We start from the raw sequence: 21,622 nt of genomic DNA, 5'->3' as shown, positions 1-21,622 counted from the left end.
CCCCATCAGTGTCAGTGAAGTTCTGAACTGATTTCTGGAGATAGTCATGGACTGGATGGAGGCTGACAAACTGAAACATAATCCTGACAAAACTGAGCAGTTCCTAGTCAGTAAAACAGCTAATTGGGGAGTAGGAATTCAACCTGTGCTGTTTGGGATAGCAGGACCCCTAAAAGCACAGTTTTGTAGCTTGGGACTTCTGGACCTGGTCTTGACACTGGATGCCAGGTGACAGCTATGCCCATAGGTGCTTTGGCCTATCTTAGGCTTGTGCATCAACTAGAGTCATTCCTGGAGAAGGCAGATCAAGTACTGATGAGTCATCCCTCACTGAAGTCATGTCTGGCTCCTGCAAAGCACTCTGTGTGGAACTGCTTTTGAAGAAGGGTTTTAAACTTCAGCTTGTTCAAAATGTAGTAGCTAGGTTTTTCCTGGAGCCAGATATCAGATCCATGTTACAGTATTGCTGAAACAGCTGCATTGACTCCCAGTTGGTTTCTGGGCCCAATTCAAAGTACTGGTTATGACTTTAAAGCCCTATATGATTCAGAACCAGGATACTTTAAGGATTGCCCTTTGCAATATGCCTACCCAAGTAGAAAGATCACCAACGCCCTTTTCTGTTTTCCAAAATCATGGTTGATTGGCAGCCACATCCGGACTCTGGAATTCTGCCCCCCGCCTCTAATAGTCTTCTTCCACCACATGAAGACCTTCATTTTTAGGAAAGCCTGGGGAGGGGGATACCAGTGAACTTCAGCTCCCTCCATCTGTGGATGGCATATGGCCATCATCACCGACTCAGCCCCTGTGTGGTGGGCTCTCGCACTGTTTCCATGGGTGCTGAGAATGTAGCTGCGATTTTCATACCATTTGGGGATTTTCCCAGTATTGTGCTTTCCCCTCCTCTCATGGCCTGAGGGCTTCCTGGATAACTGGAGTACAGAAGTGCTCAGATCATTTTCAATCCACAGTGAGGGGAGATGTAGGAGTAGACTTCTGAGCAGACACACAGAGGATTGCAAGGTAATACTTAAGTTGTAGAACCGCACAGTATAAATCACAATAATGAGTTTTAAAAGTAGTCACTACAACTGTTTAGGTACTAGGTGGGTGTTAGTATTTGCTGTTAAACTACTTTTAAGTTGGTAGTACCATCAGTGTACATCATCATTATCATTATTATTTAGAATGAGAGGACAGGATCCTAATTTGCCCTGAGAGGCTTTCCATCTGCATCACAATACTAGGGAGACCAGAGCAGAAGGGGAGGGAAAGGGAGGCAGCAATAAGAAGGGGACATATATGCGACTATCACAGAAATCCAGCTTTCTCCATCCCCACACTTCTCAGCTCTACTTATCAATCCAGCAAGTGGGAGGAGGAGAAAATCTGTCAGGGCCATAATGCTCATGGATCTGTGCAGGGAAGGTTACATATGGTCAACATAACAGAAACACCTGAGGTGTTATAGTACTAAGGGCATACAGTAAAATGCAAGCAGTCTCTTACGTCAGTGTCCTTAAGTTGCTCCTTAGAGACTTCATTGCTTTGCAGAGCCGTTCCAACTTTTCTTTATGGGGCTGCATTTCACTAAAGAGGGAAGAAAAGAATAATCTTTGTCAGTCTTTGGGCACAGCCTTTACTTTTAGAACAAAAGAGCATTGTAGATTATGTATTTGTACCTTAACCACAGATTATTCTACTTCTATTGCTCCATTGCAATTTGTTCAACATACATGTAGTACAAACAGGAATCTTTTGAACATAAAATGGTCCAAGGGTGCAGCTTGAAGAAATAAAGAGAAACTAAGTACTATCATGTACTTTGGAGGAGGAGGTGCAGGGAATGCTGATCAGATTTGCAGATGACACAAAATTGGTCAGGATAGCTCATACTTTGGAAGACAGAAACAAAATTCAAAGTGATCTGGATAGACTGCAGAAAACAACAGAATGACATTTAATAGGGATAAATGCCAAGTTCTGCACCTAGGAAAAAAAAACCAAATGCACAGTTACAAGATGGGGGATACGTGGCTCAACAACATTACAAGCGAGAAGGATCTTGGAATTGTTGTCGATCACAAGCTGAATATGAGCCAACAATGTGATGTGGCTGCAAAACAGGCAAATGCCATTTGGGGCTGCATTAATAGAAGCATAGCTTCCAAATCCTGGGAAGTACTGGTTCCCCTCTACTCAGCACTGGTTAGGCCTCATCTGGAGTACTGTGTCCAGTAAAGTGGGCAGCACACTTTAAGAAGGATGCAGACAAACTGGAGAGGGTTCAGAGGAGGGCAACAAAGATGATCAGGGGACTGGAAACAAAGCCCTATGAAGAGAGACTGAAATAAATGGGCATGTTGAGCCTTGAGAAGAGAAGACTGAGGGGAGATAGGATAGCACTCTTCAAGTACTTGAAAGGTTGTCACAAAGAGGAAGGCTAGGATCTCTTCTCGATCATCCCAGAGTGCAGGACATGGAATAATGGGCTCAAGTTACAGGAAGCCAGATTCTGGCTGAACATCAGGAAAAACCTCCTGACTGTTAGAGCAATACGACAATGCAACCAATTACCTAGGGAGGTGGTGGGCTCTCCCACACTGGAGGCATCCAAGATGAGGCTGGACAGCCATCTGTCAGGGATGCTCTGACTTGGATTCCTGCATTGAGCAGGGGGTTGGACTCGATAGCCTTGTAGGCCCCTTCCAACCCTACTATTCTATGATTCTATGTAGCAGTTGTATCCTGAGTAAATTTCATGAGTTAGATTCTGAACAGGAGACCTATTGGGAACAGGAACAAGAAGACCGATGAGGACGTCTCCATGAGGAGCCCCACCCTTACTGCAGCTTGCTAAGGGCCGCCCTGCAAAAGCACAGTTAGGATTCAATCAAATCTCTTATTTCTAATCTAGGTTTTTATGGTGCCATCTCCCTGCCACCTTTGCAGAAGTTTATTGGGTATTAAATATCCTGCTACATTTTGCATTCTTTTTGAAGGCCAGATGAAATAGTTTTTAAATCCTGATGCTGCAGAGTCATTCCACACTGGAATTAAAATTAAAACAAGGGAGCCAACTTTCTCAGCCTCCTGAGTTGGAATTTAGCCATTTTTACTGTTCCTCTGAAGTGCTGTTTGGGGTATAGCTGATAAGAGTCTGGACAGTACGCCAGACTAAATGTTTGCATATTTCTGTTTTCTCTCTCCTTTTTGTGAGTGTGTTATATTGTATAAATTCCTGTTTGTGTGTGTATGTGTATGTACATATATATTTTTAGATATGATATTACTTAAAATAAATAAATGGTTTCTTTTTACTTTTTATTGTTTATCCTTTTCTTAAATTTCTTTTTTTTAAAAAAATTATCATTATCATCATTATTATTATTTTTATGGGATTATTATTATTTCTTGTTGGTTAAACTTCTAATGTTTTCTAATATGTGTCAATGGAATGGTAATATATGGTTAATGGCAATGGATTGCTTGCTCCCGTTTATTTGCTGTAAGACTGAGGTTATGACATTGAAAGACAAGGCTCACCGTTTATGGAGCAGCGGATTGAAGATTTAATAATATCTGCAATGTTTAGAAGAGCGCTGTATAGGTATAATTTGCAATTGGATTTATATTTGGATATTTGGTTTGCTTTTATTGAAGTTTAGATATAATCCTTTTTTTTTCTTTTTTTCCTTCTTTTGCTTTCCTTTTTTTTTTTCCCCTCCCCAGGATACTGTAATGTTGGAAAGTGAAGCTTTTGACTATGTTGTTGGTATTGTTTATTACACTTATAAAAATAAAATAAAAATAGATTTTTTTAAAAAAAAAGAAGTTTATGGGGGGGCTTCAGATGATGTCATCTTCTATTTGTGGCACTCCCATGTCTTCTTACCACATCTTTCATATTTTTCCTTAATGAAGAAAATCCATTAAGTGTTGGATAGTCGGAACAACTCTACTTGCTTCCTGACACTAAAGGGCAACAGAGAATGTCTTTCAGGGCCAACAGAGACCTGACTAGCTCATCCCCTGGTCCTGTAGCTTCCTCTGCCTTCATCTTTCTCCCTCATGCCTTTGTAAGAAGCACATGAGCCATGTGCTTCTGTGACAATGTGTTTAAAAGCACCAATAAAGTGAGTTGATTTGAACTTCCTTTAAAAATGGCTCTAGCCTGCATTTATTGCCTCAAATAATAAATACTGAGCATTTCTACACCGGCCTAAAATCCTGTATTTAAAATGAGGCTTTCTGCTTATGTTTTAAATGCACATGACCGACTCACTTTACACATGCTTCCTCCCCACCCCACTTTTCCCCTCCCTTTCCCCCTTATCTGAGTCTTCCATGTTTGATTATACAGCCACTAGATGGCACTGTGGTCTAACTCCTCTTATTGGGGTTTTTCCTCTTGTCAGGAGGGAACTCAAGTGCTGTAATTTGATAGCTCATTATCTCCAATCTTTTTGAAAAATGGAATAAAGGCCATTAAGTGCAGGAGACACCCTGAAGGTTGAGAGCATCATCTAAACAACCTGCAAACTTCCATGAGTAACCAATCTCAATAGCAGGATAAAAGCTCCATGTGGAGAGCCCACTGTGTTGCCATGTCTTCTGTCTACATAAGGCAGCTCTGCTGTAAGTCACACCAGACTATCCAACATCCAGGAGAAATAGACAGAACAGCTGCACAGTGTCTTCTGCTTGCTAGCACTAGGACCCCTCCTCCCAGAAGCACCCTTAATGACTGCGAGTGTGTGATGCTAGTGAAACATGCAGTAGCACTGCATTGGGGACAAGCCCCCCACAGTCAAGCTCTCTGGTCAGCAAGGGAGGGAAGTTGTAGAAAATGGCGGTGGGAACAAGAAGCAAGGACAAAAGGAGAGGCAGCTCCAGACGCCCAATACTCTCCTTAGTCCTGCCTGCCACCCAGCTCTGGCAGGATGAGCTTCCTTAGGTGGCTGGAGGCACATCATCTTCATTGCCCAATGTGGCCTCTGCCCCACAGTGATGTTACGTCAGGACAGGGCCCAGAGGCATCATGGCAGAAATAAATGGCAATACCCAGTTGCCCAGCTCAGCACTTCTGTCACAGCCTGGGCCTAAATTTATTTGCTCTCTCTGATTGACTGATTGATTTTATGCACCCACACTCACAAGTGACCCACTGAATCAGTGGGACTTACCCTTAGATAGATGTACACATGAATGCAACTCTGCAATACTGGCATCCACTATTCTGTTTTTAAACATCTCTCCAGAATATACCTTTTACCAGAATATATAGAGACCACTGAATGGCCCAGCTGCTAACTATATTGCAGAGTATAATTTACAGTCAGAACATGTGAAATGGTTTTAGCCAGTGGTATTACCAACTACCTAAAAGACCTGTGGGGCAGGCCCACAGGATGCAAATCTGCATAAAACTTGTATGTGCTGATTTACACCTATATATGCACATTTAGAACTACTCCGATGTATTTAATTTTCACAGAAGGCAAAGTCAGCCAATTAATTTCTCATACAAATCCCTTCAAATAAAATACATTCTTCCATTACTTTGCACACAGCCCATCATCATCCAAATCAGTAGTTCCTCTTCAGTTATAATTTGTAATAATATGGAAAAGGTTTAAACAAGGCAGTGGCTGGTAGGGGTTTTTTTTATGAGTGTTTTCTCTCTCTCTCATACACACACATGCTACCAGGATCTAAACACACACTTGGGGTAACTGGAGAAGAACTTCCTCCCCAGATGGGTTAATCTTTTAGGAGGGCAAAGCCACTTTTCTCCTGTCTTTCTTCCCTATCTCTCCCTTTCCCCATACTCCCCCCTCACATACACACACACTTCTCTCTCTTTTTCCTGGAGAAAAATTGCCCCACTCACCTAAATTAGCTTAGGAATAAAAGATTCCTTTGGCATCAACTGTGTTTTTTCCTCAGCTTCATTGCCTTGTGGAGAGAGGATTGGGAGGGGCACAGCATGCAGGGAGGGTTTAACTCTTCCTTCCCCTACTGCAATCCCTCTGGAAATACACCACTACATGGCAATTAAATTCAGGGGGGGGAACTTCCACTGATACCAATGGAAAGATGTCTTCCAAGCTTAATTGCAGTGCAAGCGAGGATGGGGGGGGTGTTGCGGCATGAGGGAAGTTGAACTTCCCTCCCCAGCTGCAATTCGCCTTGAAAGCCACGCCCTGCATGGCAACTGAGCTAAGGAAAAGCCTTCCTCCACAGATGCCAGTGGAAGCTCGGACTTGGGGGAATGTATCCTGGCCCTGGGAAATAGATTTGTAGCCAGGGCCCAAGCAGTGGTGTGTAGTGGAAAATGTTGAAGTGCAGCTGACCATGACAGTCCCGATAGCCACGTCCCAAGGAGAGTCCAAAGATTCAGGCAGTGGCGTTGATCCACATCGACAAACCAGTTCTAGCAGTTTTCATCACAGGGAGCAGGGGTGGGGGGAAGTCTTCATGACAATGGAATGTGAAGCCCATTGTAGAATTGTCTGGATTTTCATAGATTTGGCTTTGGTCCGTTGGGGACACACGAAGCCCCTACAGTCCCCTCCCCAGCCCCCAGAATGCCCCCTTTACCTCCTCACCGAGGTCACTTTTACAACTTTGGAGACACAGCCGGCATGGTTCTCTCCCCACCAGCTGCAAAGGGGAGGGGGTGGGGAGCACAGGATCCCACCTCCAAGGTTGGAGCGCTGTTTCCAACCTTGGAGGCGGAAATCTGAAAAATCCTACGGCCCCCCCAGATGCTGTCTAGGGGCCATAGGACTGGTCCCTAAATTTAAAAGGGCCTTGGTAAACTTCCAAATTTCTAGGCTTCAAAGATTGTACTTAAGCTTTTGATTTACTAAGTAGGGATCGATTATGGCTTAAGCTGATCACAACAATATACAAGTAAGGGTTGGCTTTATTGGTGCTTTTACTAGGTATGTGCTTTGGATTTAGCTAAATCTCAAACTGGATCGGGCTGATTTGGACAGATTCAGATGTCTCTGGTCCTCTGAAGCTAACTGAAACTGAATGTTCTGTGAAAATTCCTTTTATCAGTCCTCTCCCAGTAGTCAGCTTCATGGGATGACCCTGGCTTCTAGTATCATGAGAGAGGAAGAAAAATGTCTCCCTATCCACTTTCTCCACATCATGCATAATTTTGTGCACCTCTGTCATGTCTCCCCTCACTCACCTTTTCTCTAAGCCAAACAATCCCAGATGTAAGCTTCCCTCATAGGGGAGTTCCTCCAGCCCCTGGTTCACTTCAGTTGCCCTTTCCTGAACTTTTTTCAACTCTACACTATTGTTTTTGAGGTGTGGTGACCAGAGCTACACACAGTATCCCAAATGTGGTTGCACCATAAGGGCAGTATAAAGGCAGCATGATATTAGCAGTTTCATTTTCAGTTCCTTTCCTAATTATACCTAACATGGAATTTGCCTTTTCCACAGTAGCTGCACACTGGGTCAACATTGTCATTGAGCTGTCCACCACAACCCCAAATCTCTTTCTTGGTCATTTACCACCAGCTCAGATCCCATCAGCTTAAACTTATAGGTGGGATTTTTGGCCCATCATGCATCACTTTACACTTGCTTATGTTGAACTGCATTTACCATTTTTATGCTCATTCTCCCAGTCAGGAGAGATTCTTCATATGAAAATGGTATATATCAGAGAGGTGACCCAGGCAAAAACTTGCAACATTTCAGGAAGAAAGGTGCAGGGGCTAATGGCAACAATTTAGAATTTAAAAGATGCATACTTATATAATAACAGTAGGAATTCTTCTAGAAGATTATTACTTGCTAAGTGAAGGACCTCTAAGCTACGACAGTACTCTAGACAGTACACTATAGCCATTACTTCTATCTGCGATGAAAAAGAGATGTGTAATGTAGTTATATTATCCAACGCCTCTTTTACAAAACTTTCATCTTGGATCTCATACAAACACTGGAAAATAGTTGCTTCTTCACAAGGGACTCTAATGTATCCTTTTTTGGTGGTGTTTTTCACCCATTCTAGTAAGACTTCTTTAATCTTCGGTGAAATTTTCCACCCAAACATTTCTTTCAAGACTTTCATCCTTTTGTCTTCATTTAAAAGGCCAAAGAGGAAGAGCACTGTTACTTTTAAACCACATCTTGAAGTCTGGTAGGTTTCTAACAGTGTCTTCACATCTTCATTAGGTTTTTCTGATCTCTGCACTTCTCCTTCTTCTAGAACATAATGTAAAGCAGCAAAAAACTCTTGGAAGCTTAAGTGAATGAAGCTGTAGGTGCAAACACATTCTATGTCCCTTTTGAAAATGGTCTCATTCAGGAAGAGGGGGAGGGAGTCTTCCCAATCCAAGCCGTGCTTCTTGATTTCTTCTTCCCCAAATAGTATTTCCTGTTTCCAGATTCCATCAGCAGCCAAAGAACACAAACCCTTCAAGTTTCTTTGGATATGTTGCTTTGATCGGCTGTGGTGGAACTTGAACAAACTGGACAGGTACAGCATATAGACAGCACTGAGAGTATTTGATCTCTGCCTAAGATCCTCACCTCTTTCCATCTGTTGTATCATCACCGTGCAGATGATCCAGCACACAAGGGGAATTAAGCACATTGTGAAGAGTGTCTCATTTTGTTTTACATGTCTCAAAGCTTGTGTTGCTCGGTCTTTATTCTGAAAGAATTTGTAGAAATATTCCTCCCTGTCCACTTGGGAAAATCCCAGGATCTCAGCATAATGTGAGCACTGCAAGCACTGATGGATTTTCTCCAGGGCTGTTGGTCTTGTTGTAATGATCAGATAGGATTGGGGAAGAACTTTTCTCCAAAATAAACTGCTCAGAAGGACTCCCACTGGCTCCTTCTTCCAGGGATCAGTGCAGAGGCAATCTTCCAACTGATCAGTGGAAAATCTTAATTCATCAAACCCATCAATTATGAACAGGAGTTTCTCTGGTTTCCTTAATATCTCTTTACTTAAGTCTTTAGCGGCATTTTTAACTGCATGTTCATTGGGCCATTGTTTCAACATTATTTCTACAATACTCCTCTCCTCTGTATAGAGGTTCATCTCTCTACAATTAATATAGAAAGCATAATCAAACATGTCCTGATAAAGCTGTTCAGAGGCCCAGTCAAACATGATTTTTCTGGCTGCTGTTGTTTTTCCAATTCCTGCAGCTCCTTGTAGAACGACAACTCGTGGAATCAGTCCATATTTATCAGGCTTAAATAACTCTTCAATGGTAGTAGAAGAACTGGCTCTCTGGTTCATGATTTCAGCATGTACCCAGCCTGAGCTCATGATTTCATGTTCTCTCTCCTTTTCAGTACGGTGATTATCTATGATGATTAGCTTTGAGTATCTCTCTTTTAGGTGCACATATTCACCAAGGCATGAATTAGGGTCTTGCATTGTTTGAAATTTTTTTTTAATGTATTTTCTGTAATCTGAGGGAAGGACATAGAGCATTAGAAATATTACAAAGCCATTCTGGATCATAAAACCTTATTTATCTCGAAACTATTTTAATTAACCAGTTGTAATACTGTGCCCGTTGCTTTTTCAGACTGACATATTCAGGACATATACGTGTAGCACTTAACGTAACTGCTATTCCCAATGTGGCACATGCAGGCCCCCCCAGCATCCCCAGAGCCTCTCCATTCCTTCCCCTCCCCACACACATATACCTTCAGAAGTGGGAATCTCAACCTGGAAAGTGCATGGAGGTGAAAAGTGCATAGGTCTTTCTGTCTCTCCACTCTATGTAGTTTATCAGGCAGAGAACACTGCAGAAGCAGAAAGTAGAGTGACTGGGAGGGAAGGAGGGGAAATGCCCTATACAAGTCTTTGAAAAGACAGGAAAGAAGACAAGGATGCGGTAAACTTCTGGGGGTTGGGAGAATGTACTGACCCAGGGAGTAGGCAGGGGAGGGAAATAGCAGAGGATTTTTTTTCTCTCTCCCACTCTGCATGTGTGTCTGTTGCTTTCCCCCATGCCTTACCTGAAATGGGTTTCTGTTGCAGCAGAAAATTATGGTTTCAATGCACGGTTATGTTTGGGGTTTCAGACCTCATATCTGCTTTGTACTTGGTTTTTTGGGCAACTTACACATCTCTCAGCCTCACCAGTTGTGACTGGCCATGCCCAGCACACAAGCCGTTTTGTGAATGGACACAACCCCTATGGACTCAATTTTTAATGGCAACTGCATCACTCTTCCAAAATGGCAAAAGTGCCCATGAGCCCAAAATGGTTGGACACTCCTGGAGCATATGATCTAGGGCTGAATGAAAATGTCCATTTCTAATTTGCTGCTCTGTTTACAGACTGCAAATTTTGCGGAAGGAGCAGCAATAGGGCAGTGGGAGTAATTTTTGCTTCCTTTATAAAACAAACAAAAACCCCTTTCTTTTCAGCTCCACCTGGTCCTCCACAGGAGGTGGCAGAGGTTCTCTTGGTGTCAGCCATTTGGCAGCAATCAATAGGGATGGTGCGGGACCCTGACTCAGTCCAACGGATTCCCACTGGCTTGCACCTCTGGCCACCCTCACTGAGCTTCTTCCCCCACTTGCCACCCCCCCACACTTGCTGTGCTGCCCCCACCTACACTGATCTGTCTGTGAGTGCAGGTCGTTCCCACAGTCACCATTTTTCCACCAAAAAAAGGCAACTCGGGAACTTCCATAAATTTTATATTGTACACATAGCAGCTGTAAAGGCCCCATCTATGCAATATTACAGGCATTGTTGGGGGCAGCGGTGTGTGAGTGGGGGCAGGGGCTTGGCAGATGCCCAGAGGACCAGGACAGGGGGCGTCACTCCATCCCTAGGTATCGTTCCCCTGAATGCCCTGGATGTAGCATAACTCCTGGGTATTCTGTTGGAGGGGCAGCCTGCACTGGTGGCCAACACTTCTCTCAAATTACCCCCCCCCCCATTTTGGGGAACCTGAAGTTTGCAAACTCCTAATGTTGGGGTGAAATTTCCCAGGTGGGAATTTTTGGCTCAGTGTTTGACACTCCTGTCACAATCATCAGTTGATTGATTTCACTTGCAAATATACTGTCTGGGCCAAGAGCACTTGATGTGAAGAGACGGCATCTCCAGGACTATCCCCAGCACCAGCCCTACATAGGTGGGATTGACTGAAGTGGGTCTTTCCTCATTGCATCTAGTCAAATCGAGCAGAGCACTTCCTGGATTTGGTCTGAACCCTGCAGCCCTGCAGGATTCCTGACCGTGATCAGTGGTAGGATTCCTACCTGATATTTCCAGCACTTGGTGGGGACCCGCATCTGAAAGGGAAAGGGGGCTTCATGAGTGAAACACATCATCAGGCTGTGAAGTACAGGAAATGAGCAACGTGGGCTTGACCTGGCATCTTGGCTTTCACAGTCTTCACAAAAGGGTCATCAGGAGGCAGATTTGGGAAGAGGGAAAATGCAGGGAAAAAAGTGTTACCACACTCAGAGGCACCACCAGGTTTGAGGGGGCTCTGGGCAAGATATTGGGGGGGGGCTCTCCTTGCTGTCCTGACAGACCCCCCTGCCCTGATGCTTTTACCTGGGGAGTGGCAGGGGTGTCTCGTCCTTCTCTGAGGCAGCAGCAGCTTAAGGCTGCAGCCCTACGCCACATCACTTCAAATTACAGTACGTTTTCCCTTGCCTACATGTGATAAGCAGCGTGCTCAACCAATCAGGTGCTTCCTTTGTGGCTGCGTAGCCTATGAGGGAATTGACATGGTAAGAAGGGCGGCAGTGCTGCTTATCAAAGTTAGTCAAGGAAAGAAATACTGCAATTTAAAACGGTGCCCTGCAGGACTGCAGCCACGACTGGCTGCTGTCCTGCCACTTTCTTTAGCAGCACAGCAGGAGTAGGGAGAGGAGGAGGAGGAGCCACTGCCCCCCACAGCACTGCCCCCACCCACTGCCCTGTCCACAGCCACTTGTCAGGGAGCAGTGTGGGTCCCACCCGGACTGCAGGGCCCTGGAGTAGACCCCGCAGTCTGCCCCTAGCAGCACCTCTGGTCATGCTTACTCAGGACCGCTCAGGTCACGTGTCTCTACACACATCTGACACTTACTGTTCCGTGTTGGGGAGGGGGTGTCAGCCCTTCTGGAAGGGGAATGCCCGGGTGGGGGAGAATTCCTCAGGCTACTGCTGGGTGGACCGAGCTCTATTCAGCTGGGGCTGGCTGGCATCAATGATTCTACCCAAAATTAATGAAAATGGGCAAGTAGAAACGCTTTAGAGCAGGGGTGGGCAAGTTGTGGCCCCTCCATTTTGAAGGCCAAAACAACACGTTTTGGGCTACAAAACTCTCACAATCTCTCACCATTCGCTGTTCTGGCTAGGGCTGATGGGAATTGTAGGCCAAAACAGGCACCCCAGGGACAAAGGGTCAGCAAACAAGCAAGTTAAGTAACTGTCTGAGGGAAAGGTAACTGAACTTACTTATCTATTAAAGTACCTCAAGTAATCATTTAAAAATTGATACATAGCAGCTGAAGCCAAAACAAGGGCACAGCTAAATACCAGAGGGATAACCCCTTACCAACTTACAAGAGAGAGCTAAATATCAAAGGGGGAATCCAGGGAGAATTTACAAGCCTGGAATTAACAAAGACCCCTGAGTGGTTGAAAAGAACCTCAGCTGCATACTTCAAATTAACCCCAAGCTTTGAAAGAGAGAACAAGAGTCTGCTTAAAGCAGGAAAAAGTGCAGGCTAGCTTCAGATAAGGCTCAGGCTTTAGGCCTTAAAGAGCAGTTCACTAAAAAAAAGCAGGTGTAAGAGTTCAGCATATCAATTAAGTTTTTAGAAAGTTGGCAGTGGAAGAGTCTGCTTAAAGCAGGAAATAGCACAGGCTAACTTCAGTTTGGGCTTAGTTTAGGCCCGAAGAGCACTTCATTAAACAGAGCAAGTTTAAGAGGTCAGTGTATCATTTAATTTTTAAAAACACACACAGAAAAAGGATTCAGACCTTGCAAGCCACAGCCTTCCCAAATCACCTATCCTTTGTCTGCTGTCCCCTCCAAAGACCAATTGAATAGAGAATCTCTGCTCAATAGGTCTCCCATTCACTATTGTTTATAGTCCTCCTTTCTAAATAGGAATCACCTTTCCCTGGGGAGCCAACTAACCTGCATTCCCAGCCACTGAAAACCAGTGCTAATCAGGAGTTCACATACAGCCTACCTTGCTTTTCAAACGAGGCCCTCCAATCAGATTCACTACAGCAGCAGCTGGGCCTGTCTATATAGGGAGGCGTGCTTGTGAAGGAGCCAGCTCTCTGGGCGCAAGGAGCCCCAGGGAGGAAGCATCTCAGCCCCAGGGACAAAGCACCAGCAAATAAGCGAGTTAAGCAACTGTGCAAGGTTAGCCACAGGGTGAGGAAGCCAGGGCAGTCAACTCTTTCCTCCCTATTCCATACACACAGTAAGTAGCTGTAAATAAATAACTATAAATAATTTTCCCATCTTCTTGTAGTAAACAACTAAATTTTCCAGGGAATACACACCCAAATAAAAAACCAGTAATGTAGAAAGCCAGCAGGGGGGCGGGGGCTATCCAATATATTGCACTGAGTGTCACATGTATGACTATCTGCCTCCTAGGCAGAAGTTGTGGGGGTGTGCTCAGTGTAATGAGGTCCTGGCTCTCCGGGAACAAGTTTGTTCCCTTGAGGCCAAGGTTGCTGACCTGCAGAAGCCTAGAAGGCAGAGAGGTTGGTGGGTGAGACTTCAAGGACCTATTAACTGTGTCCCACTCCCAGGGTGACAGCTCCTCTGCTGATGATCCCTTAGAAGGGGATCCATTCCTCAGAAAACTAACAAATATCCTCTCGCACCGAGGTTGTGTCTCCAGGGGGAGGGACTTGTGGTAATGGGAGATTCAGTCATTAGTCACATAGACAGCTGGGTTTGTGATGGGCGTGTAGACTGCATGGTGAATGGCCTGACTGGTGCGAAGGTTGTGGATATCACGCGCCATCTAGATAGCATAGTAGATAGTGCTGGGGTGGAGTCAGTGGCTGTGGTCCACGTTGATACCAATGATGTGGGAAAATGTAGTTGTGAGGTCCTGGAATCCAAATTTACGTTGCTAGATAGGAGGTTGAAATCCAGGACCACCAAGGTGGCTTTCTCTGAAATGTTTCACACACAGCGCTAGCTAGACAGGCGGAGCTGAGGAGTCTCAATGCATGGATGAGATGGTGGTACAGGGAGGAGGGGTTCAGATTTGTCCCCCATACTATTCAACATCTACATGAAGCTGTTGAGTGGGGTCATCAAGAGTTCTGGAGTGGGTCACCATCAGCATGTTACTTCGGTATGCTACTTCTACTTCTCCTTTTCATCTTCATCAGGTGAGGCTTTGGATGTGTTAGATGAGTGCCTGGCTGATGATGATGGCTAATAAACTGAAGCTCAGTCCAGACAAGACTGAGATGGAGTTAGTGGGTGGTTCTTCTGATCGGATGGAGGGGGTTCATCATGCTCTCGGTGTGGTTGTACTTCCCCTGAAGGAGCAGGTTCATAGGGTTCTCCTGGAGTCATCTTTGTCTCTATTTATTTATTTATTCATTTATTTATTAGACTTATTAGCCACCCATCTGGCCGGCTACCCGGCCACTCTAGGCAGCATACAATACAAATAACTCAAAATACAACATAATCAACTAAATAGAACAACAGTGTTCTTAAAAAAAAAAAAAAACAACCCTAACCCACCCCAAATGCCCACCTGAACATCTAGGTTTTCAAAGCCCGGCGGACATTCATCAAAGAGGGGGCATGGCGGAGGTCACTAGGGAGGGAATTCCACAAAGTAGGGGCCACCATAGAAAAGGCCCTCTCCCTAGTCCTCACCAGCCCAGCTGTCCTGGCTGATGGGACAGACAGAAGGCCTTCCAAGGCCAGTCTTGTTGAGCGGTTGTAGAGGAAAACCACCGGAAGACTACTGTATATCTAGGAGATAGGGATGGTGTGCCACAGTTGTTCCTTCTATTCCCATGTCTCCTGGAAGACCTTAAAACTTAGGCCTCCTTAAGACCCTTGGCTTGAAATTTATTTTCCAAGGTCAGTTGCAGGTGGGGATGGTACAGTGTTGGAATGTGGGAGGATACCATCTGGCTACTGCCCACTCACTTCGGCTTATCTTTTAGGTGGTACAGCCATGAACACATCATCATGAGACTTAAACACAACAGGTGTGGTTAACTGAGGTGCTGTCCTAAGCAGCACGCAGTACTCAAGAGATTAAGGTATAAAAAAGGCTCGCAGTTCTGCCCAAGAGGAGCTTCAATGCAGACCTGACCAGGAAGGTGCTGCATGCCTGCCGCAGACTGGGGTCTCCTTGTTGTCGTCCAGTGGGTCTCCCGACAACTGACTGAGGAAAGCTTGCTTGGTACTGTATATTCCTAATATCCTTTTGCCTGCTTTAAATAAAATCCTTTGACTTCAACTCACTGGCGTGCTCATTGCTTCTGAATCCAACAAGAACCCTGGCCTTTGGCAAGAAAGCGGTATCTCTGGTGTTGCTGGAGAAGCTCCTTAAGATAGATTGGGCCAGAACCATATAGGGTTTTAAACGTCAATACCAACAATTTGAATTGGGCCCAGAAAATAACTGGTAAGCAGTGCAACTCCTTCAGCACTGGAGTGATGTGATCTCTCCAACGGCTGCCTTTAATCGGGTGGGCTGCCTCATTCTGCACCAGCTGCAACTTCTATACTATCTTCAAGCGTAACCCCACACAGAGCGCATTACAGTAGTCTAGGTGAGAGGAGACCAGGGCATGAACTACTAATGGGAGCAGATGGTTAGGGAGGTGGGGGTTCTGCCGCCGTATCAGATGGAGTTGATACAGTGCCACCCACCTCACGGCCAACACCTGAGCCTCCATGGACAGCTGGGACTCTAAAATGACCCCCAGGCTGTGGACCTGGTCCTTCAGGGGCAGCTGCACCCCATTCAACATCAGGTCAGCATCCCCCAACCTCCCCTTGTCTCCCACCAAAAGTACTTTGGTTTTGTCAGGGTTCAGTTTCAGCTTATTCCTTCCCATCCAGCCACTCACTGACTCCAGACACTTGGACAGGGTTTCTACAGCCAGCCTTGGTGAGGATTTAAATGAAAGGTAGAGTTGCATGTTATCTGCATATTGGTGACATTGCACTGCAAACCTCCTGATGATAGCCCCCAGCAGCTTCATATAGATGTTAAATAACATCGGGGACAGAACAGAACCCTGTGGCACCCCGCAAGTGAGCAGCCAAGGATCTGAAGTCTTCACCCCCAGAGCTACCCTCTGGTACCTGCCAGAGAGGAAGGAACACCATAATATGGTGCCCCCTATGCCCAACCCCTCCAGGTGGTCCAGGAGGATACTATGGTCAACAGTATCAAAAGCTGCTGAGAGATCAAGGAGAACAAGGAAGGAGCATTTGCCCCTATCCAAAGCCCTCCTCATATCATCCACCAAGGTGACCAGGGCTGTTTCTGTCCCATGCCCAGGCCTGAAGCCTGATTGAAATGGATCCAGATAATCACCTTCTTCCAAGTATGCCTGCAACTGCAAGACCATCACCTGCTCAATCACCTTCCCCCAAAATGGCTGATTCAAGACCGGGCAAAAGTTGTTCAAGTTTTGGGGATCCAAGGAGGGCTTCTTTAACAGTCTTATCACTCCCTCCTGGCCGCCACCTTGATCCCCTCCCTCAGTCTCTCCCTGCAGCTCATAATGAGCCAAGATGAGTAAGCAGGTGGTCGGCCTTAAAGATGAAAGCACCTTGTCTACTTCATCAGAAGGAAGAAGCTGGAACGGCTTCCCACACAACTGGTCTGCCTCACTCACCAACAGTATCCACAGTGCATGGGATAGCACTCCTGATCTGGTCGATTTTATCTGCAAAGTGCTTTGCAAACTGAACACAGGAGGCCTTAGAATGCTCCATTGGCTCCTGAACAGCTGGACCAACCAGGTTCTGGATCACTTGGAACAGACTCCTGGGACGGCACTCTGCAGATGCGATAGAGGCAGAATAAAAATCCTTTTTTGCTGCTCTTATTGCCATGTGGTGGGATGAAGCTACAGCTCTAACCCATATCCGATCGTCTTCGGAGCGAGATTTCCGCCACCAGCACTCCAGCCATCTCGCCTCCTGCTTCAGAGCTCGCAAACATAGGGTGAACCATGGTGCAGTCTGAGCTCTGTTCAGGGGGAAAGGGCATTTTGGAGCCACACAGTCTAATGTCCCAGTGATTCCAGCATTCCAGCCATCAACCAGGATCCTGACCAAGCAGCCATTTGCATGCTCCAAAGAATCCCCAAGTGCAGTCAGGAATCCATTTGGATCCATAAGATGCCTGGGGCGAAACATCTTAATGGGTCCTCCACCCCCGAGGAGGGGTTGTAGAACCAACAAGTCCAACCCCACCAAGTAGCGATCTGACCATGACGGGGAGGGGGGATATACCCCCAATTTCCAGATCACTCCCCGCCTCTCTGGAAACAAACACAAGGTCTAATGCATGACTGGCTACATGGGTAGGCTCAGTTGGAATAGGGTGCAGCTCCCAGGAAGCCATGGTCTCCATGACGTCCCAAGGTACCCCCATGAGGATGGCTTCCGAAAGTACATTGAAATCCCCTAACACCAACAAGTTAGGGGACTGCACCCGCACATCAAAGACCACCTCGGCCAGGGAATCTGTCATGCAGCGGGGTGGACAGTACACAAGCAGAATCCCCAGACTGCCCTTCGGGCCCAACCTCCAGTACATGCAATCTGTAACCCTGGTCTCCTAGAGAGGGAGTCTGGCGAGGACCAAGGACTCCCAGTAGATAACAGCCACTCCCCTCCCCGACCCCAGCCCTCAGCTGCTGCGCATACAAAAATCCAGCCGGGCAAATGGCCGCAAGAGTAGGAGCAGTGGCCTTGTCCAGCCAAGTGTCAGGAGCGCCCTAGCGGCCTCTTTCAGTACACTCTAATAGCCAACTCAAGACACAGATGAAAGGATTCTTTTCAAGGCTTTAATCCTTTTACAACTTAATGACTCTTTCAGATGCTAATCAACAGCGACTAAGCAAGGAACAGCAGAGTAGCCTATGCTCCGAATAGGCAGTTGATCCCCATTTGAAGGAGAATCACTTGAAGACCCTGAACTTATGGGCTAGGGAGAGATCCTCCCTCTTTCCCTTGGGTCCAAGGGAGGCGGCTGTTGCTTGCACACCAAATGGGCGCTACGCCTCCTTTCCGCGCCCTCCATCTCTCGTCGCTCCCTGCATCTGCATCGAGCGTCTAGCAAGCCCCCCTCCCGCACTTTCTCACTGCTAGGATCACTATCTATCTCAGGAATGCCGGCAGGAGGAATCTCTGCCAGCTGCTGTGCCTGTGAAGGATGAGCTGGCTCCTCTCCCACAGATTGCTGATCCTCCTCAGAAACAAAACTGCTCTGGGGTTCTATCAGCTCAGTTTCCACCCTGACACCAGGTCTCCGTGATACATGCCAGGTCTGCACCCTCATCCAGGATCAGGTCTTGGATGAGAGATGTTTTATGGGCAATGGACCTGGCATTACACAGCAGCAGACAAAAGCCAGAGGTTGGAGTCACGCATCCCGCAGCCATCCTTTGGCTCTGGACAGGCCGGAGCAGGGGACAGCTATTACGCATCTTTCGCCTGCTCCCTTTACCTGTGATGGCCTGCCCCTAGCGCTCTACCAGCATCTGCAGCCCAGCCTCAGCATGTTCTGGCCCCCAGAACACCCCCCCACTGCCCCCGCTAGACACATGGACACATGCCTCCCTCGCTACCACCTCTAAAACCACAACCACAACCCCATTCAACCCACCAACAATTTTCCTGTGCGCAGTCCCTTGGAATTCTGGCTTTGGTATGATCTAGGAAGGCAGCTCTTACATCCAGGTAACTAGGGCGCCACAGTTTTGGGCTGATCTGGGGAGCCATGCCAAAAATTGTAGTCACTTGGTTCCTGCCCTCGCCCCTCCCCTGCCAACTTGTCCGATGATAAAAGAGAGTGCCCAGAGTACATCTGCCGGGCAGTGGCCCAGGTGAGGGTCACAAGCCCATCTCTCACACAGGAGCCTGGCAACCTTCCTACTCCCAGACCAACAGGGGGACACTTCTGCCCACATGGCAACCCCCTTTGGTGTCACCCCTTGTGCCTCAGCAGGGCTAGTTCTTCATGAGCCTCTTCCCAGAGCTGCTCCACTCACAGGTGAGGCTCTGGCCCACTCCAGCCACCACACAGTTCCCAGCTGCAAACCCTTTTTACCAAGCTGCAGAGTAAAACAGTCTAGCAGAGCCAGCAAAAAAGGCAGGCAAGGAGGCACTCTTGCTAGTAGGAAACAGCAGATGAGGCAGAGGGCTTGGTGTTTCTTGTGGCCCTGTCAGCCTCTCTCTGCCAGTGCTTCCTCTGTGCTGCTCCCAGGAAGGGAGTCTCTAGAGGCTCAGGTGGCCTCAGTGGCACAGAGTGCTTTCTACCAGCTTTGGTTGGTGGCCCAGCTGTGCCTCATCTGAACAGCGTTGACCTGGCTTCAGAAATCGATGCTCCGGGATCCTCCCAATTCAATTACTGCAATGTGCTTTACATTGGGCTGCCTTTAAAGATGGTTCCAAAGCTGCAGCTTGTGCAAAATGCGATGGCCAGATTGATAACAGGGACCAGAGGGTCCCAAAATAGAACAGTAATTCTGGCTCACTTACACTGGCTGCCAGTTTCAAATGCTAGCTTTAACCTATACAGCCTTACATGGCTTGGGACCACATTACCTGACAAAGTGCCTCTCCCAATATGAACCTACCTGTACACTACAATCAACATCTGAGGCCCTCCTCCAAGATCTTCCTCTGAGGGAGGTTCAGAGGATGGTAACTAGAAGAGGGCCTTCTTGGTGGTGGCCCCTTTATTGTGGTATGCTCTCCCTACTGAGGACTGAGGTCCATCTGGTGCCAACATTGTCATCTTTTCATCACCAGGCTAAGACTTGCCTCTACTCCCAACCATTTGTATTGGGGGGGGGCTTATAAAAGTGTTTTGGAATGTAGTAAAGCAGATGTTCCAAATATCAGAGAGGAATGGAAGAGGGAGTTGGGATGCTGTGTACTGTCTAATCAATGGAAAGTTGCCCTAGCCTCCATGGGTACGATCTCTGTAGATTTAAAATTGAGGCTCATTCACCAAAAAATGATGTTCCACATATATCGAACACCACAGAGGCTTCTTAAGGAGAAGCTGGCTAGCTCTGCTGGATGCTGGTGACATGCGGAGGATAATCCCTCATTGAGTCCTGTTTGGTGGCTTCCTTTTGGCTGAAAGTCATTGCATGTATAAATTCTGTTCTGGAAAAATCTGTGATAACAGCAGATGTACGTGCACTTTTAAATCACATTCCTATGATGTGGATACTGAGAACTCTTACAATGGCAAAAAGACTTAGACTGGGTTTGCGCAACTCAGCAACCCATGGTGGGTTGTTGTGTGAAACAACCCCCGGTGGGTTAGCATATCATGGAAACCCAGACAGCTTTCCGTGGGGTAGGTTAATTTTTGCAAACAACCCATGATAACAACCAACGGTCTGCAGTAGGGGTTGTGCTGCCCACGATGGGTTGGCGTGTCGTCCAAACCCTGGACACCCAATCCATCACGAGCAGAGGGCATCGGGCAGCAAGCCAGTCAACAAGCGCAGCAGAACCCTCTGCCACTCCTGCTGAGTGCAGCCACGATGGCTCTCCATGTTAGCAGCCAAGCTGCTTCCACTGCCCCTTTCCCCTTGCCAGGGGCAGCCCCTCCAACTGTGCCAAAACAGCACTTTGGAGGGGCCATCACTGGCCGCCCTTCAGCCCTTCCGATCCCCCTTCGCCACCCTCCTGGATCCCCCCTTCGATCCTCCCTCCATGGCTCCAGTTGCAGCCCTGCCTTTCCTTTCCTTTCCTTTCCTTTCCTTTCCTTTCCTTTCCTTTCCTTTCCTTTCCTTTCCTTTCCTTTCCTTTCCTTTCCAAGGAGGGTGTGCATGCCAGGTTTCAAGTCATCAGCCCAAGGTTTTGGTAATTTAAATCCCAGCACCCCATTTTGAGTGTTTGAGTCCAGCCAGGCAGGGAAAACGGCCCAAGATCATTGACTTGCCCAGGGGATCACCTGGATTAGAAGTGTTGCCCCAACCTTTGGGGGTGCCATCGTCCTAGTCCATTCCTGCCTGACTTGGCAGCAACGGTTCTTCATAGAATTTCCTGGTGCTTTAGCAGCTAATCTAGAAGGAAGGAAGGAAGGAAGGAAGGAAGGAAGGAAGGAAGGAAGGAAGGAAGGAAAGGGCTGCAACTGGAGCTGCAAAGGGGGGATCGGAAGGGCTGAGGGGTGGCCAGTGGCAGCCCCTAGAAAGTGCTGTTTTGGCACAGATGGAGGGGCTGTCACTGGCAAGGGGACTACAGCTGGCATCACGAATGCAGAGGGATGGGGGACTTGGTGGCAAAGAAGACAGGTTCTGCCTCCAAGTCCCCTGGGATACCACGTGGAGCTGCAGAGGACCAAGGACAAGCAGAGGGGGAAACATCCCACACACTGTGGGTT

General features: G+C 47.0%; 1 protein-coding gene across 10 annotated transcripts in view; it reads right to left on the bottom strand.

Annotated features, from left to right (window-relative positions):
• LOC146357895 (NACHT, LRR and PYD domains-containing protein 12-like) overlaps window positions 1–21,622 on the bottom strand; it is an 81,904-nt gene that overhangs the window by 40,704 nt on the left and 19,578 nt on the right. For 6 of the 10 annotated variants that reach the window (XM_084824354.1, XM_084815832.1, XM_084807659.1 and 3 more), the window contains 3 exons: window positions 11,288–11,320; window positions 7,785–9,468; window positions 1,513–1,593 (listed from right to left, as the gene is read on the bottom strand). In XM_084824354.1, the coding sequence (XP_084680480.1) occupies window positions 1,513–1,593; window positions 7,785–9,468; window positions 11,288–11,320 (1,798 nt within the window). Of the gene's footprint in view, window positions 1–1,512; window positions 1,594–7,784; window positions 9,469–11,287; window positions 11,321–13,007; window positions 13,335–21,622 lie in introns of those variants that run through there. The other 4 variants (XM_084830138.1, XM_084828790.1, XM_084829622.1 and 1 more) reach the window with 4 other exon arrangements.

Source organism: Heloderma suspectum, chromosome 1, assembly GCF_057233095.1.
Source record: "Heloderma suspectum isolate Gila_16-S chromosome 1, 16-S_ref, whole genome shotgun sequence".
NCBI lineage: Eukaryota > Metazoa > Chordata > Lepidosauria > Squamata > Helodermatidae > Heloderma > Heloderma suspectum.
Note: the sequence above shows the minus strand (reverse complement) of the source record. Positions and strands in the feature narration are given on the sequence as shown.